This window comes from Scatophagus argus, chromosome 14 (genome assembly GCF_020382885.2).
Source record: "Scatophagus argus isolate fScaArg1 chromosome 14, fScaArg1.pri, whole genome shotgun sequence".
NCBI classification, from domain to species: Eukaryota; Metazoa; Chordata; class Actinopteri; family Scatophagidae; genus Scatophagus; species Scatophagus argus.
The window spans coordinates 11,039,279-11,055,985 of NC_058506.1; the positions used below are offsets into that span (position 1 = coordinate 11,039,279).

Sequence of the window (16,707 nt, forward strand, 5' to 3'; positions counted from 1 at the left end):
TAGCGCATTTCCCCACTCGACACCCCCACCCCTAAAAAAAAAAACACCCCGAGCAGCTCTGAAACTGTCAGAATACCTCTGAACTCAGATCAGTCATAGCTAGGAATAAGTTCTGCATGGTTAAGCGGGATGAGAGCAGAGAGCTACTGAGCTCTCTAACAGAGGGCTGACTTGTGTACAGATATCAGGTGAGCACATCAGGCAGTGGGGATTGGAGGAAATTGATTTTGACTGCAAAAAACAGTAAAGCTTTGGCAATACAATGCTGGGGAAAGGTCGAGATTGAACAAGATCTTGATTTCTTCAAAATGGATTACACATTTCAGCCTATAGCTTCCTCAGTCAAAGGTAGTGAGCCGTATTATATCACGTTGACAGGTATTTGTGTTTCTGTCATTCACGCGCTCCTCAGTCTTTATGTTAGGAGCTCGTCCATACCAATACCCTCGTGTTCATTCTGTAGCAGCTCTGACAGCTCACCTAAATCAGGCTCCTCCTCTGCAGTATGATTCCTACGTGTTACTGCCAGGACCTGCAAGCCAGCGCGCTGTGAATCTGTACCATGTATTTATTCACACAACCCATTTTCTTGCCTCACTATTTCCCTGTGTGTTTGCGCCGCGGCTGCCCGTTTTCTCTTTCGCTGTCTCTTCCTGACTCTCCCTCCCTCCTGCTTTCGCTCCCCCACCCTCCCCCCCTCGCCCCGCTCCCTCCTCACTCATTTGCTCACAGACTCTCTTTCTCAGACGCACATTCACACACACACACACACACACACACTCTCTCTCTCTCACACACAGACTCACATAGAGGCACATGCTGTGCCTTGCTGGATCAGAGCCTCTGAATACAGTAGCTATGCCTTCAGAAGGGCTCCTTTATCTCTCGTTCATTAAACCACAACTCCAAGCCAAGGTTATTTTTTCAGGTGTCCGGACTGTCCTGGAATTTCACCCATCCAGGATTTATTAAGATAGGACGGTGCTTTTTAATTAGCATAATTTTTGCTGCAGCAGTCCAAGGCATCATCTCTGCCATCCGAGCTATCTCTTCTGAGGAGTATCACCTGCCCTCCTCCAGAGACAGACACGCGCTGCTGTCACGTTGGACGTCCTCAGTCAGAGGCAGCACAGCAGATCTGGACAAGGAAACAGGAGAGAATAAAGGAAAAAAAGGAAGAGCAGCGAGAGGAGAATGCAGCAGTAGTCTGCACTGCATATGAGACCGAGCAGGTGCGGCGAGAGAGAGAGAGAGAGAAGGATTGTACGTTAATTTGAAACAGAAACACTTGTGCTACGGCTGCATTCTGGTGGATTTCTGCCACACCAGAGGTTATCGTTTACTGGATTTGCTGTGTCTGTTAGAGAGTGAATGAGGAGCCACTGAGAAATTATTTATTTATTTCCTGGATTTTTCTCCTTTACCGTTCTGCTGCAGATACTGCTCCCTCTCTACTCAACCCCCCCACCCCCCACCCCCCGCCTCTCTCTCTCTCTCTCTCTCTCTCTCTCTCCCTCCCTCCCTCCCTCCCTCTCTCTCCCTCTCTCTCTCTCTCTCTCTCTCTCTCTCTCTCTCTCTCCTCCTCCTCCCCCTCCCTGTCTCTGTTCTCTTCGCTTTCCCTGGCTAAAGGGGAACAAAAGCGCTGGTTCCTGCATCACCCTTCATCGCTCGTATCTTCACTTGCGCATATTTTTACCTCCTTGTCCTTCTTGTTTAATGAAATGATCCAGTTTCCCACGGAGGCGTGTTGTGTTTTCTACTGCGGTGGAGGGGCACTTTTCTTAGTGGGCAGATTCAGCTGCCCTCAAGCTCTACCTGTGGGCGATGGAGACTCTTATCAGAATTCTTGTCACATGAACCTCCGTCCTGCCTCTTTTCAAGCCTAAGTATCATGGTTGAGCAACATGCCTGTTTGAAATTACGGTTGGATTCATCTCCATTTTTTATTTGGATGTGTATCTGTTCTGCGTTTTGGATGCACTCAGTTCACTCTCTGAAGAATGTGTTCCGGGATGATTTTCAATGAGGTTTCAATACTGGCTTTTCAGTGCAATAGACATCCTTGTTATGGAAAAATGTTAACCAGAAATAGATAAGTTAGTTGGTCTTTGGTCTCTTCCACAAGGACATTAACTGGATTTTGACTGCTTTCTTGAAACCCATCTTTGGTTATCTTTCTCACAAATTCAAAGGATTTTCTTCCATCATCCAGTAAATTCCCAACTAAACTAAGGAATTATGAAAGAAATGGACCCAGATTGTCACTGAGATGCCCTGTGGTCTTCAAGTTGAACTGACAGATGCCAACCCTTGGCCAAGTTATCTGTATTGGGCCCATGTGGATCTGAAATACATGGGTAGACTGTTTGCAGCCGTCCCTGTGCTTGGACGGAGGAGGAGCTGGTCACGTTTTAGCCTAGGCATGGGCCTAAGTTATTGTTCCAGACTAGCCTTCTGGTTCGCCTTGCTTACTGTACTCCCCATTCAGACTGGAACAGCACGTGTGTCTTCTAGTCTCAGTACAACGCACCATGTCCACCATTTTCACAACAAGCATGGCACCGTTCCTATCGCCATCAACAGGATGCCTTTTCTTACAAGAGGGGGCCATGGTAAGGCATTTCTCTGCGACATTATCAACTTGTTGTATGTCAATTCACTAAGTGTTGCACTGATTGAGTGTCAAGGGTCAGGGTAATAAGATAAGAATAAGTAATAAGAATGAGATATGAGCATGCTTTTGCTATCTGACATATTTGTATTAGTAGATTTTGGCATTTAGCAGTAAAAAAGGTTTAGCTGTTCAGATACATTTTATTTTTCTATATATTTCTGGCACCACTGACTCTTTTCTGACATACAGTGGGACAATGGATCTTTTGCTATTGATTTGCTGCAGCTTCTGTGCATCATCTAATCACATCTTTCATCTACCCATCAGTATCAGTAGTGGTTACCCTTTCCCTATGATGCTTGCACAAGCTACAGCATCTTGTATGTTTATTATATCACAAATACACATCAATTGCATAATGAGTCATCACTGTAAATCTCTTTATCTGTTTCTATGAGGTTCTTGTTTGTTTAGGCAGCATTATGTACTCCCTGTAATGGAGCCGGTTTTGTGTCAAAGGTGTTTTCTACAGTACGCTGTAATTAGTCACCACAGACGTAAAGTGATTACATGTACATCGACTCTCGTTGGTTCTCCTTGGGTCCTTAGAATATAGAGCAATCATCACAGGATTTATGGCAACAGTTGTTCCTACTTGATATAAAATCTCTCTTGATAATCTGTTCTGTGTAATTTCATAAGATAGAGAATAACATGTTGAACTGAGGAATATGGGGTATTGACCTATTCTCAATAATCTACATCAAATTTGCTACGCTACTTAAAGTGGCTCCTTCAAAGCTCTGACACCAGAACCAGTGCTTCTTTTTGTATAGCACTTTGAAATTTCGGTCCTAAGACTCACTTTTATGTCCAATAAAAGGGGGCCTGATGGATTTGTAGTGTCTTTTTCACCGCAGAAGTTTTGTCAGTTGCAAAAGGGCTAAAATGTGATGTGAATTTCATCTGTGCTATGATAACTGTATCATTCTGGACCAGGCCTTTACAGGCACGGCACAGTCTGTGATGAAACAGGCCTGTTAAAAAAAAATACACTTCAAAGAATCACTGATAAAATTTCAATTACCTCCATTGTAGATTTTGTACCGTAGGTTGGTCTGAAGTATGTGCTTCAAATACTTCAGAACAATTCGTTTTACTGCAACATAAATGACACAGACAGAACTTGTGATTTATAAGCCATGTCCACAGTTCCATAATGCACTATGTAGCATGCATATGCAGTCATTAGTTAACATTGATATTATTATTATCAATACATATTCACTACACTGGGTTATATAACCATTTCCACAGAACATAAATGATTTAAAAATAACAATATTTTTGAATTTACTAAGTGTCTCACATTTTCTCACAAAATTATCTTAACTATAATTTTGCACTTGCTTAAATATAACAGATGTGTGTGTGTGTGTGTGTGTCAAGGCTAGCCAAAGATGCCTGGAGGCCTCTGGGCTATGGCTATTTATAGGCCACCTATCCTCCTGCATTGCCTCACACGCCTAAACACAAGTGATTGCATGTATTGTTACACTACAGTGCTGAGAGTATGTGGCATACACACAAACACAGACAGGTTCAAATAACGAGCTAGAGTCAAGGCTCATGCAGGTCACAAAAAAGAGTGAAAGGGGTGATTAATCTGTCGAATTTCAGTTGTAACCTGTCATGAAGGTGTCCACAATCTAGTTTTTAGGCAAACTGTAGAGATTGCACTATTTAATGTCTTTAGTGTTAAATATCTTCTAATATCTTGTGTTTTTAAACCAGATAATCTCATTGACCAGTGGACCTGTGTTAGGTGAACAAAAGAGAGATGGCGCTAACTATGGCTATACTGATTGGCCAAACTACTCTTCCTTGGGTGGTATATTGTAAATAATGGAATATGAGTTACAGATGAAATATGGGGTTTAGTGGTGCAAATGGAGAAATTCTTAGGCCATTTAAGTCTCACTGTCATCTACAAGGCATTTCAAAATTTTGTAAAACAATATCACAATTTAGATTGTGTATTGTGGTTGATTATAAAGATCGTGATATTATATTTTGACCAGATTGGACTATTTTCTAACATTTTATAAACTAAACAGTAACTTAAATCTAATATAATCATTAGATTCATCATGAAAATAAATAATTGCAGTAACCCTTTTTACTTTTTACAACCCTTTTTACTTTTTTATTTTACAATAAATTGTAATGCAAATGCATTTATTCTTATATAAACTTACTGATATATCTTTAAAATGTCCACCTTAACCCCTCCAGATAAATCAGTACCTTTCTCTCCAAGTACACAATATTTCTAATGGCTCAGTGGTCTTTATTTGATGCATGGCTTTAATCAAGTGCACTTTTTTGTTTATTCTTCAACATATTGACATGTGACATCTTTACTTTCATGAAAAAATGTTATCAATTTAAAAGATTTCAGAAGAAAATCCTCTGAAGTCTGTCTTCACATCAAACCAGTTGATGTAAAAGCTCCCAAGTTTGCATTTCATCATTTAGAGACATTCATTGTAGCTCAAAATTTGTTTGACAGTTTGATGGAAAAACGGCCACAGCAGCAACATACATCAAGATAATTACATCAAAGTTATTCACTGATGTCATTTCATATTGGGCATTCAATTTTCTACACTCTCTCCATTGCCTTTTGTTCAACTGAATCTCGGATGAGGCCTTGAAACTCACTGTCATACCTCCTACTTCAGCAGTGAGGTTACACTGATCACTAAATCCTGCAGCTTTTCATTCATGTTGGCCCATACAAGTTAGGCATTTTGATTGCGTTGTTATAAATAAGAAATGATGTTTCAATGGGCCAAACAAAATACCCTTCATGAGTGCACCAGATATTAAAAGGACATAATTAAGAACGTTAACACACTGACGAAGGATTTTCCAATCAAGGGAAGCCAAATCCCAACTTGAGACATATTATGTAACATAACATGCTTACTGTCTTCCTCAGTGCACACTCCGACCCTGCAGTGCCATGATAACTCGGAGGGTTTTTTGATTTAGTGTAACCATCTTAATGCAATGTTGTTTCAGTGCTGGTTTTATGGTGCGTTTTGTTGAACTAACCCATTAACCACCACACTGCGGGAGGGCTAACCAACACCCTGACCCTGAGTGCCAAAGACCTTGTATGCTCTCAACTGGAATGCACGAAAGATTGCACTGTAGCTAACCCCTTATCATCCTCCCAACCTGCCCGCATGTTCAGCACACTGGGTGAAATCTACTGCACTTCATTCTCCAGGGCCCCCATGTTGTTGTAAGAACTGTCTGGCTGTGTAAAGGCAAAGAGCAGCTAATGCTTCCAGAGAGATGTCTTAAGTGGAGGAAATGCTTTCGTGAGCTTCTTTAAAAGATTATATCTTTGAGCACGATTCAATATTCAAAGAGTGAATTGAACAGAAAGCATGTTATCCCTCCTGTCAATGCATTACATGTAAAAAAAAAAAAGAAAAAAAATAAAGAAATGCTTTGTCTGGTGTCTCACTGCAGCCAGACGCACCGCAATGTGTATTACTTGTTACAAGAGCTGCAGGAAGGGAAAGCAAAGGAGTATCTAAAGGTCTATCAGAGGGGGATCCATTTCCTCCAGGTCACATATTGCATTACCCTCTGGGATGAAGTGAAGTAGACATGCATACACATACACTCAGACCAGCAGACATACATGTTTACACACTCTCACAAGCAAAAACAAAAAACAAACCACAAAAAAAAAGAACAACTTAACGACAGATGCTCTCCCACAGCGTCCATGTTTTGTCCAGGTGCTGCAGATGAATGTTAGAGCTGATATTATTACATCATCACCACCATTGTTGCTGCTCTGTAAATGAAGACAGATGTGTTGATCGCACTTGTCGTTTTGGTGTTTTGCCACTAAGGGTGAAACAAGTGGACAAGGCAAAGGATGGCACATGTGAGCAGAAATCAGAGACCGAGATAACCGCTGTGCTGCTCCAGATCTGCAGCAAAGCAGAACAAACAAGGAGAAGGGCAATGGGTGAAGTGAAGAGTAGAAAGCATTTGTTGTAATAGGTAAACTAATACATAAAAGAAATGTAAAGGTTACATTCTTAGCAATGGGATCTATCCACTTAAAAGTACCAAATACTGCAATACTGTAAAAGTACTCCACTACAAGTGAGAGTAAAATGTGCAGAAAAATGTAAAACTATGCAGGAAAATGTCACATGTGAAAGATTTTTTTAAAAAAACTCTCAACAAGGTCACAGAAAATGAAGAAGACATGAATCCTCACTTACTTTATGTATGTGATGAGTGAATTCAGAAGGTAATGTTTATTTTGTGGTTTTGAGCACTTTAACATGCAGCCTTCAGTACTGTTGCGGATATATGTGGGGGATAGTATGAGATCATTATGCCACATTTCCATTGAGTATGAATACTTGAAAGCACACTGAAAATTAACAGTGAAGGCTGCACTTGAGGTGCATTGCATGAAGAATACATGGACATCAGCACAGTGAGACTGTTCGCGGTAGCCTATTTAAAGAAGTACAGGCATGTTTCAGAGAGTCATGTTTTTTTAATTGAGACAGCAAGAACACTATAGCTTGAGCGCCGTCATTATATTGTAATGGTATCTGCTTTCATGTCAAACATTTTGAGACTGAGATTATGGCACTCTTATTGTAAGGGAACGCAGTCATCTCTTTGTTCCCTACTATATGTAAGTATATTAAGGCTGCAGTGGGAATATTTTTAATGTAAAATTGCATCGATTTCACTAGATTTCTCCTTTCTGTTAAGCATAACCATCAAATTTTTGGTGTTAGGTTTTGTTACATGCTGAAAATCATATATATTCTGAGTAGAGATGAGCCAACTAGAATTTTTACCTGGCTTATGAAGAGTCCAATTTAACACTGAAATTCTCCATCAGAAAAGGCTTGTACCTTGGCTTGATTGTACCTGCTGCACAAGGATTTCTAAGACACCTCTATGGCCGCTATGATGGCAGACTATAGGTCTGAGAATTATGCAGTGCAGGGTGCCAAACAGCATGATGCATGTTCCACTGTTTCCAGGATATGAACAATACAGGAAAAGTGCGTATTACTGCATAGCATTTTATGTATATTTTTGGTATCTCAGATTTTTCATTTAATACAAAGACCACTGTTCTTTAATATTGACAGTGTAAACCTTAATGCTTGGTTAAGATTTCACTCCAACTTCATTTAGTGACTCCTGTGGTTACTGCTTTAACAGTGGGAGCGGTTTAACACTACAGCAAACACTCCTTGAGCTGTTACTATGTCAGAAATACAACAAAAGAACACCTGCGGGGTATACTACGAAGCAAGCTCGACTCAGCCAGGCATACTGGCAAACCTTAAACCACAGTCAGAGGTAATGAGTATCACAGCGGTGATTATTAATTTTAACTTGGGCCTTCTGCTTCAGGCTCTATGCAAGTTTCCGTAAAAAGGGTTGTTTGGTGCAACATTTGAGTCTTCTTCCACACAAAAAGGACTAATCTGTTGCTACGTCAGTCAAGAGGAGCAAGTTGTTATAATGGGGAGCTGTGAAGAATGGAAAAATACTGTTACAGTGCAAAAAGCAAATAAGGCAGTGCTGTTCATAGCTAATTTTAATCGAAAAGGTTATGAGTTTAACTGAAAGCTCATAACCCTCCTCCAGCCCGGGTGAAGTATGCAGCTTAAAATATCATATTGATCTAACAAGGTTAAAAGAGAACCACCTTCATAACACTGAAAACCTTGGCTTTATGCTCAGCACACCTTCCTAACCCATTATTCTCACTGTATCTGTTTACGGTCAAACAAACTCACGCTACTCTGTTTTCAGCTGATTGCTTCCCTGTGTATGGCCAATGTGTATGGTCTGCTCTCTGCATACAGCAGAGACCATACACCCACCCCCACCACCACCACCATCACACACTCACACACAAACACACACACACACACACACACACACACATCAGTTTATCAGCCTTTTTTTTAGAACTCCTTCTGGACCCACACAAGGCTTCATACAGCTTTATTTGTGTGTGCAGCAGTGCTACCCAGGACCTGTAAACAGACTTTGATGTGTAAAATCGGTGGAGTTCCCCTTTACCCCCTGCATGGAGAGTGATCAGTGAACAATGAGGGTGATATCAATGACAAAGTCACGTTGGATTACATACTGCATGGATTACATAAATTTCCTCTGAATTCCTTGCTTGTGTGAAAGTAATTTGAATCCAGCACAGGAGTGGCGGACACCACGGCTTAGAACCAAAACTAATATATATTGATCCACTCACTTAATGTAAACACAATGAATGTCATCCCCACTCTCTGTCCCCTTTGTATCAGAGAGAGTGCAGGTGCAGCGGGGTTGTTCAATTGAATATGTCAGTCTATTCTGTCTGACTCATTGATCCTTTATCTGACGGAGGTTTGTGAAAGTTAGACAACGTTGCCGCATTGGTGCCTATACACTCCATACGGTGGTTTCACCTTCGTGATGACAAATAGAGAGATGTAGTTGCAGAAGAATGAAAGAGTCAAAGAGGCACTCTGCTGCCTTTAGCATTCCTGTTATCCAGTAGCATCCCTAATGCTGAAATTCCACCCCAGACGAAGCTACCTCTGGAGCAAAATATTTTAGGGAAGGCACGACTACAGATACAGTTTTCACTGTAGGGTTAGAATGATATCCTCTGGTTAAAAATTAACAAATATCAGACTGGTAATAATGGTGTAAAACCAGAGCAACATAAATCTGCAAAGCTGTAAAAATGAAGGCTGCAAGTATAATGCCCAAGAAAACCTTGGGCACTGAATTCTTGCCGTAAAAGTTATTCTAATGCCTGTTTTTGTGGCTTTTGCAATAGGAGGAAGTATTAATACAGTATCTCAGGATTGCATTTGACTCGAAACAATTTTACCATAACCCAAGTCATCTGAAAGTTGAATAGGAGAAAACTTTAGCGTTATGATAGAAGAAAGGGGTCATTTGAAGCACTCGGAGCTGCAGACATTCAATTTAAGGAGTGACACTCTGGATACATCTTGCTATGGGAGCAGAAACAACAATTCAAGCAGAATATAGTTCCAGTGTGCATGTGCCAGCTGTGTAGCTTTTAATTGATTAAATTTAATTAATTTGATTGATGTGATTCCTAAAGTCTTTGTTCACCATACTAAGTATATGATGCCATCATGTTTTAACTTGAAAACAGTATGTCCTCTCTGTCAGGCTTTGGCGTGTACTCTTCATTTTCCTCATTTCAATGAGCAGAATTTAATAGACCATGGAAGGACTGTGAGTGAGACGCCATAAGTCAGACGACAAATTCAAACTTAATATCTCTCCATAACTCTCCATTTCTGCAGAGCTGCTCACAGTCTGCATGAGTTTAGGTCCTTAATCAGTAAGCTTTGTTTTTCCAGCGAAGTGTCCCCGCACAGACTGCCCTCAAAGCAGTCTGTATACTGTACTGCACTTGTACTCTTTTGGCATTTTGCCCTACTGGAGGCTAGTAGGCAATTCAGAAACATTTATTGCCTCATCTATATACAATCATAGGTGCTCTCAAGTATAAAATATATGTATTCTGCCAGAGGCAGAATTCATAATAATCAGCAGAAATATTTTAAAAGGTTATAACAGTGTGAGCAATTTTCTGTTGTGTTCCACTGCTTTCACTTCTGTTTATAATGTTGCTGGTTGCCATGTATATGATTTATGATTATTTTTCAGACCCTTAAAAGCCATATTTGTAACATTATGCGAGCTAATACTCAATCACTCAGGCCACAGGAATTTTCCAAGTCTTTATGACAGCAAGCTCAGGGGGCGCATTTAAACCTTTTCACATCCAAAGCGTTATGTGTGATGCAAATTATGCGTCTCGGTGTATTTTGCAAGTCCTATGAGCATGTTGCCTTGTCTCTTGCCTATTCAGCTGGCTGAGAGCAAAAATGAAAAGGACAGGATGTATGAGTGGGTGGCATGCATCTTGGCACAAACAAACAATCCATACTCTTACATTAGTTGTGCAGAGGTCCGTTAAGACACGTTTCTTTGTGAGTTTCATTGACACCATTGCAATGCCTGTAAAAAGCAGATGAATCTCTAACATCCCTCTATGATTCGGATGACCCCTCTAATGTATTAAACAACAAAAGGGGCTTTAATATGCTTACAGTTTAATTTTTACCGTGAATATGCTATCTCACCATCTATATAATATCCATTTGATGGTAGGCACTAGGAGTATTACAATGCCTGTGTACAGTATAATTAATCATAAAGCTTCCCAACTAATAATGATGTGATATACAGCACATTTTGTGTTTGCCAATCTCCAATGGAGCCCTATTATCTGAGCACAGATGCATTGTATGGCCATGAGTGCAGAGCAGAGCGCTCCCAGGAGATAGTCGTCAGAGAGAAAGAGAGAGAGAAGAGCTGCTTCGAGCGAGAGAACTGTGATGTTTAAAGTAATAAACTTAACAAGACTGATTTACTGCTTGCTTTATTTGATGTAGGTCTACCACAGACAGAATACGAGAGACATGAGGAGTTAGAACAGGAAGGCAGAAAGATGTAATGAAATGCTTTAGTATTATTACTAATGCAGGAGATACTGCTGTCTTTAGACAGATGCTTCCATGTTTTCCTGCAGGTGCATTCATGCTCCATATTTCATGATGCACATTTCAAGGGTTCATGTTTTTTCACCCTTTGACGGTCTCCTCGCTCATACACTCAAAGCACTTGACAAAATAGTACAGTTCCCATGTTCATTAGCTCTTTGTAGAGGGAAAAACCTTTTCTTTACATTGCATTTACATAGCATTTGTGCCAACTTTGCACTTGTAATTATGATTAGAAAACTCAGATTATTCTAAAAGCTCTAATTAGTAATACGGAAGTCCCTAAAAGCCAAACAAATATGGACATCTCACATTTGGCAAAGAAATTCAATGTAATTAACCCCACATGTAATGAATACGATGTTGTATTGTCAATACCGGATAATTTAATCCTTGCACAACAGCTGTCTTGTTGACACTTGCAAGTTGTTAACATGGGAATTTTTCACATCTCTACCATCCATCCATTATGATCATATATTTTCACATGCAAAATGTGTTTTACAGATGATATTTCATATTGGATGGATTTTTCAGGATCTCACATGTCGACAATGTGAAAATCACACATGCCTACATCTTATGAATGCGTCACATCTGAGAATTACATCTGTCTGTGTGTGATGTGATGCAAGCCAGTTTTCCACATTTAACATATTACAAATTCACACATGCTTATTTGTGAGCTGTTTGTCAGTGGTTTGGTTGCGGTCATAAAGATCCAGTTTTTCTAATAGCGGCATTTTCACTCACTACACTGACGAATGGAATGTGTGTAAGGATCTACCAAGAGCAATTTTTAGGAATCCAAAATTGGGTACTAAAAGTTCATGAGCTTTGATTCTCCTGTGTATCATTTTAAATTGGTGTTCAAGGCTATATTGCCCAGTGAAATTTGAAATGAGTCCTGGTGTGAAATTGGGTCTCAGAATTTGCTGACTGACCACATTACGGCTTGTCTCCAGGTCTGTTTGGTTTCTCAAGAACAAACAAAGCTAGAAATCATTATTGGTCGAAATGCAGTATTATAGCCTTTCAGCTAATACCACCGGTGGGACACATAATGTTTGATTTTTGTTGTGATTGTTTGTGGTGTATTGTTCAACTAAAGCCTTCTTAGTGGTATTTGTTGAGGGCTGTCTCATTAGAATTTATTAGATTGTGTATATTATGTTGAAGATGCAAGATTAGACAGTAGTAAGGCTAGGAGAGCAGATAGCATTCACTGAGAGGAAGAATCCAATAAAACCACTCATCAAGACAAATCCTAGGCGGTAATTAAGATTACCTCAGGAAGAAATAATGTCGTTCGAAACAAACACTTGTCAAACAACGCACCCTTTAATTAAATTCAGTCAGTCAGTACAAGGTGTTCTCAAGACGTTGGAGTGTTTAATGTTAAGAAATCCACCCAGCAGTTAGTTTCTGTCAATAAGAAACCTTCGTGGTGAGTGCCCATTAAACCAAGCAGAAGAGTACTCAAGTCATCGTATACGCAGTTAAAATTGAGGCTACAATTTTATTTCAAGTGTTTCTCTGTGCTTCTCTTAACAGGTGGAAAATATTGGTTGTAAAAACAGCACTTATGTTTCAGGTGATAAAACAAGCCCAGAAAAATAAGTATTTAAAGTGTAGTTGTAGTTTCCAACGCACTCTGTGAGTATGCATCTTCCTTTTATCTGAGGAGAGCAGTTTTTTTTTCCTTTTTTTCCTTGACGTCAGCACCTGCAACCCAAACTAAAAGAACATTCACCTCCTTTGATTTGACACATCTTCAATTTGCATGGACAACAGAAAATGAATTATAACTTTCTTTTCTGTTATCACACAAATGAAACAGCTAATTTGTATTTAACCAGCAGTCTGAGGTGTCTGGAAGGTTAGGAATAAATATCATATCATTTGAAGAGCGGGTGTGAGATTTACAAGCTGATCAGCAAATGGATTTTAACATGAGACTGGATGGATTTTCTCAGGTAATACCAGCAGGACTTGTAAATGATGAATTAACACCTCTATGCCTCATTCATCTTGGAGAGGCAGGAATCTTATTGAGTGCATGATAAAAGTTTAAGCAGAAACTATTGCTTTGCTATGCACCTACTAGGGTACTGTATGAGCAGGTGCATTAATTTTAATCCAGTTTAAATATATGATTTTTGAAACAGTCACTTCACATTTCTCACATACTTTTTCATAATTTATATGGAAATGAATTGGAGTAAAAGCTAACATTATTATGTATCCCCTATATCTGGATAGTTTGGGAGAGTTTGTAAAAAAAAAAAAAAAAAAAGCATAACATATTGAATAACCCCCCTATAAAGTAGCATCATTCTGTAATTACTGTACAGTACCATGCAGAAGATCTCACGCATGTCATGCTTGATTTTGAGTTTAGAGGATATGTGGCCCTAACAGAGACATACATTATGTGCTCATTCACTTGAGAGGAAAAGGACTGGTGCTTTTTATGTTGGATAAATAAAATTAAAAAAAGCTGTCGATGTAATCTTTGTGTCCCATCTTGTGTGTGCTGTTTTTGAATAAATTCATAGCATGGCAAAGGTACACTTTTGCTTTTTTTAAAATGTCTGTAGTGTTGGAGGGTATTTGCAGTGATAGGGAATAATGAAAATAAAAGATGCAACTGTGACGTTCAAGTGATGCCATTAGTTTGCTTCTGGGAATGTAAAGCTTCATCATACTGTAAATTAGGGTACTTAACTGTGATTTAGAAGGAAAGCAGGCCTTGTTGATAAATCTTCCCTCCTCCCTTTCTGGTTTTAGCTTCTCTCTGCCTAATGCATTATTTTGAAAAATGAAAGATAGTGCGTGTGCATAGCAGTGGGGTGGAGGGGGCTGGATGGCTGTGGGTTGGTGAGAGGAATCTTTTCTTCAAACTGTGGATGGTGGTTTAAACACTAAAAATAACAAATAATGTGAGAGTAGTTGTCTTTGAAGATGACTGCGTTTTCAACTGAACACCAACTGCACTGACTGGGCAGATCAATGTTGGAACAATAATAATAGTATAATTAATTCTATCAAAAAGTTACTCTTTAATATCTCTGACTGCTGTTTCTCTTCCTTTCTCTGTTCCCAGCTGGGACCACGTACATCTTCGGGAAAGGGGGCGCTCTTATCACTTTCACCTGGGCCCCCAACGAGCGGCCAAGCACTCGGGCAGACCGGCTAGCCGTGGGATTCAGCTCGCAGCAGAAGGACGCCATCTTGGTGCGGGTGGAGAGCACCCAAGGGCTCGGAGACTATCTTCAACTGCACATAGTAAGGATGGGAAGCAGAGTTTGGGGCTCAAAGCATAAATGCCACAAAACACTGGAAAATCACGGGCAGCCCTATACAGATTTGTACACGGTACCTGTCTGGTTTCCAAATCCAGAAATTAGGAAACGTCTGAACTTTGGAGATACATAGACATTAAAGTTAGGAGCAAATATGCAGAGAGCTTGTGCTTATGTTCTTCCATGTTTTTATTTATATAAACAGATTTGAGAAGAGCCTCTGTACACCAGGGCTCAAATTACCTTTATTACCCACTTCATTCCTATTGTGCTGTTTAATGTATTTAGCTGTGCACCCAAAGAAACAGTATATTTCTGATTCTAAATGCAATGTTGTTCTGGTTTTCTTGAGATCTAAGACCAAAAAAACCAGAACAATGTGAAGTGAGCAGCCAACTGGATAAGTGGAAATTATTCCACTCTGTCTGCAGGCACAAGATAACAAACTTCTATCATTTCCTACCATTGTCTACAATATGCCCAAGGAAATTGGTGAGCAACATTATAGAGTAATATTTTTCAGTGTTTGGAAGTAAGCAGATGGTGACTAACATTGAAACTTTTACGCTGGTGGAAAAAACGAATATACATGTCTTCATTTGATATTTAGACGTCTCTGTGGCACTTTGGACTTATACAAACAGATGCTTACAAAGCTTTGGACAAAGTCGTTTTATCCAAAATGAAGAAAATGTCACCATTTCTCTTTAGATATGTTGAGGTGCACTATCTCATATTAGTATGAACACCTTGCTGGTAGAATAACAATGCTACAATCTTGATAAAAGCAATGAATATAGATAAGCCTCTTATGGTCTAATTCTAAATTAAAGTTTTAAAATTTTAACTTGGCACCAAAACATTAAACAGAGTTTGTCAAAGCTCGTATGACTCACTAATTAATGGTATCTGAGTCCAGATCTTGAGATAAAATAGGAACAAATATTTTATGTCCACAAGAAGGAAATACAATAGGGCACAAGTCCATAGGCTGAGAGATGTTTCCTGGTAACAAACAAATGTGTCTGTTGCTGGAACTAAATGACTCCTCGACAGCTGCCAGCAACCATGTCTTTTCTGCAGGGAAATCAGCCTTTTTAGCATGTAGCCACAGGACAGATGTGCCATGATGAAGACCAGTGGGGAGATCTGTCAAAACATCTGTGAGTGGTGTAATAATTAAAATCACACCTGTTGTCAAAGTACAACAGTTTTTAAGCTTGCGGAATAATTCTTTATGTTTGACTTCCTGTTTCATCACACCTGATCTTTACTTTTCTTCATATAATACTCAGAAATTATTTAAAGTGTGCTTTGTCCAGCTACTTCTTCATATCTTAAAACAAAATAACATGTTCAGATGCATTTTGGGCAAATTTATGGTATGAAAGTATTTATGCTGTCAAATTAATAAAAAAAATAGCACACTCTTCTTGGAGGGGTTCAGGTTATCATTCAAATGTGCAAGACATGAAGTAAACTAATTGAATCAGTGATCATTAGGTCCTCTCTTCCAGACTGGTGTTAAGCTGTGACCTTCAAAAGAGAGAAGCCTGGGTGGTAAAATACTATGAATGCTACCATCCAAAAATTGTTTTAAAACTCAAAGTATACACTCATTGTGTATCATTTGATAAGAAATGTTTCTATCTGTGCTTGTTGTGATAGTTTGACTGCTGTATTCATCAGTTTAAAGACATGTTGGTTACCAAAATCCTCCCCTGGATGTTTTTCAGACTGTCTCATTTAAATTGTATTTCCAGGTTTAGAAGTGTGAAACTGACCCTGCCAGCTCCAGACAGTTGCAAGTGAATGCAAAGCCAGCTGAAAAGATGTTTTCTAGCATCTGCCAAGTCCTTGCACCCTGACAGATTGCTTGCTTTGACACCTTATTACTGCTCAACGCAGGGGGATAAAAAAAGAGTTCAGGAGGTTTGGGGGTTGTCTTTTTTCGTTTCTCTAACCAAGCTTCTTAATCTCACACCCTCTTGTTCAGTAGGGGCCTATGTTGTCAGTTATTTTAATTCGTTTTATGGGTTTCATTAATTCCACATTTTATCACACGAAACATGTCTGCTTCCCTGCTTCCTTCCTC

The 16,707-nt window shown here is 39.5% G+C and overlaps 1 protein-coding gene across 5 annotated transcripts in view; it reads left to right on the top strand.

Annotated features, from left to right (window-relative positions):
* The window catches only part of LOC124070879 (neurexin-2-like), a 108,306-nt gene that overhangs the window by 77,602 nt on the left and 13,997 nt on the right, over positions 1-16,707 (top strand). For 3 of the 5 annotated variants that reach the window (XM_046411200.1, XM_046411196.1, XM_046411195.1), the window contains one exon: positions 14,414-14,595. In XM_046411200.1, the coding sequence (XP_046267156.1) occupies positions 14,414-14,595 (182 nt within the window). Of the gene's footprint in view, positions 1-1,577; positions 2,613-14,413; positions 14,596-16,707 lie in introns of those variants that run through there. The other 2 variants (XM_046411197.1, XM_046411198.1) reach the window with 1 other exon arrangement.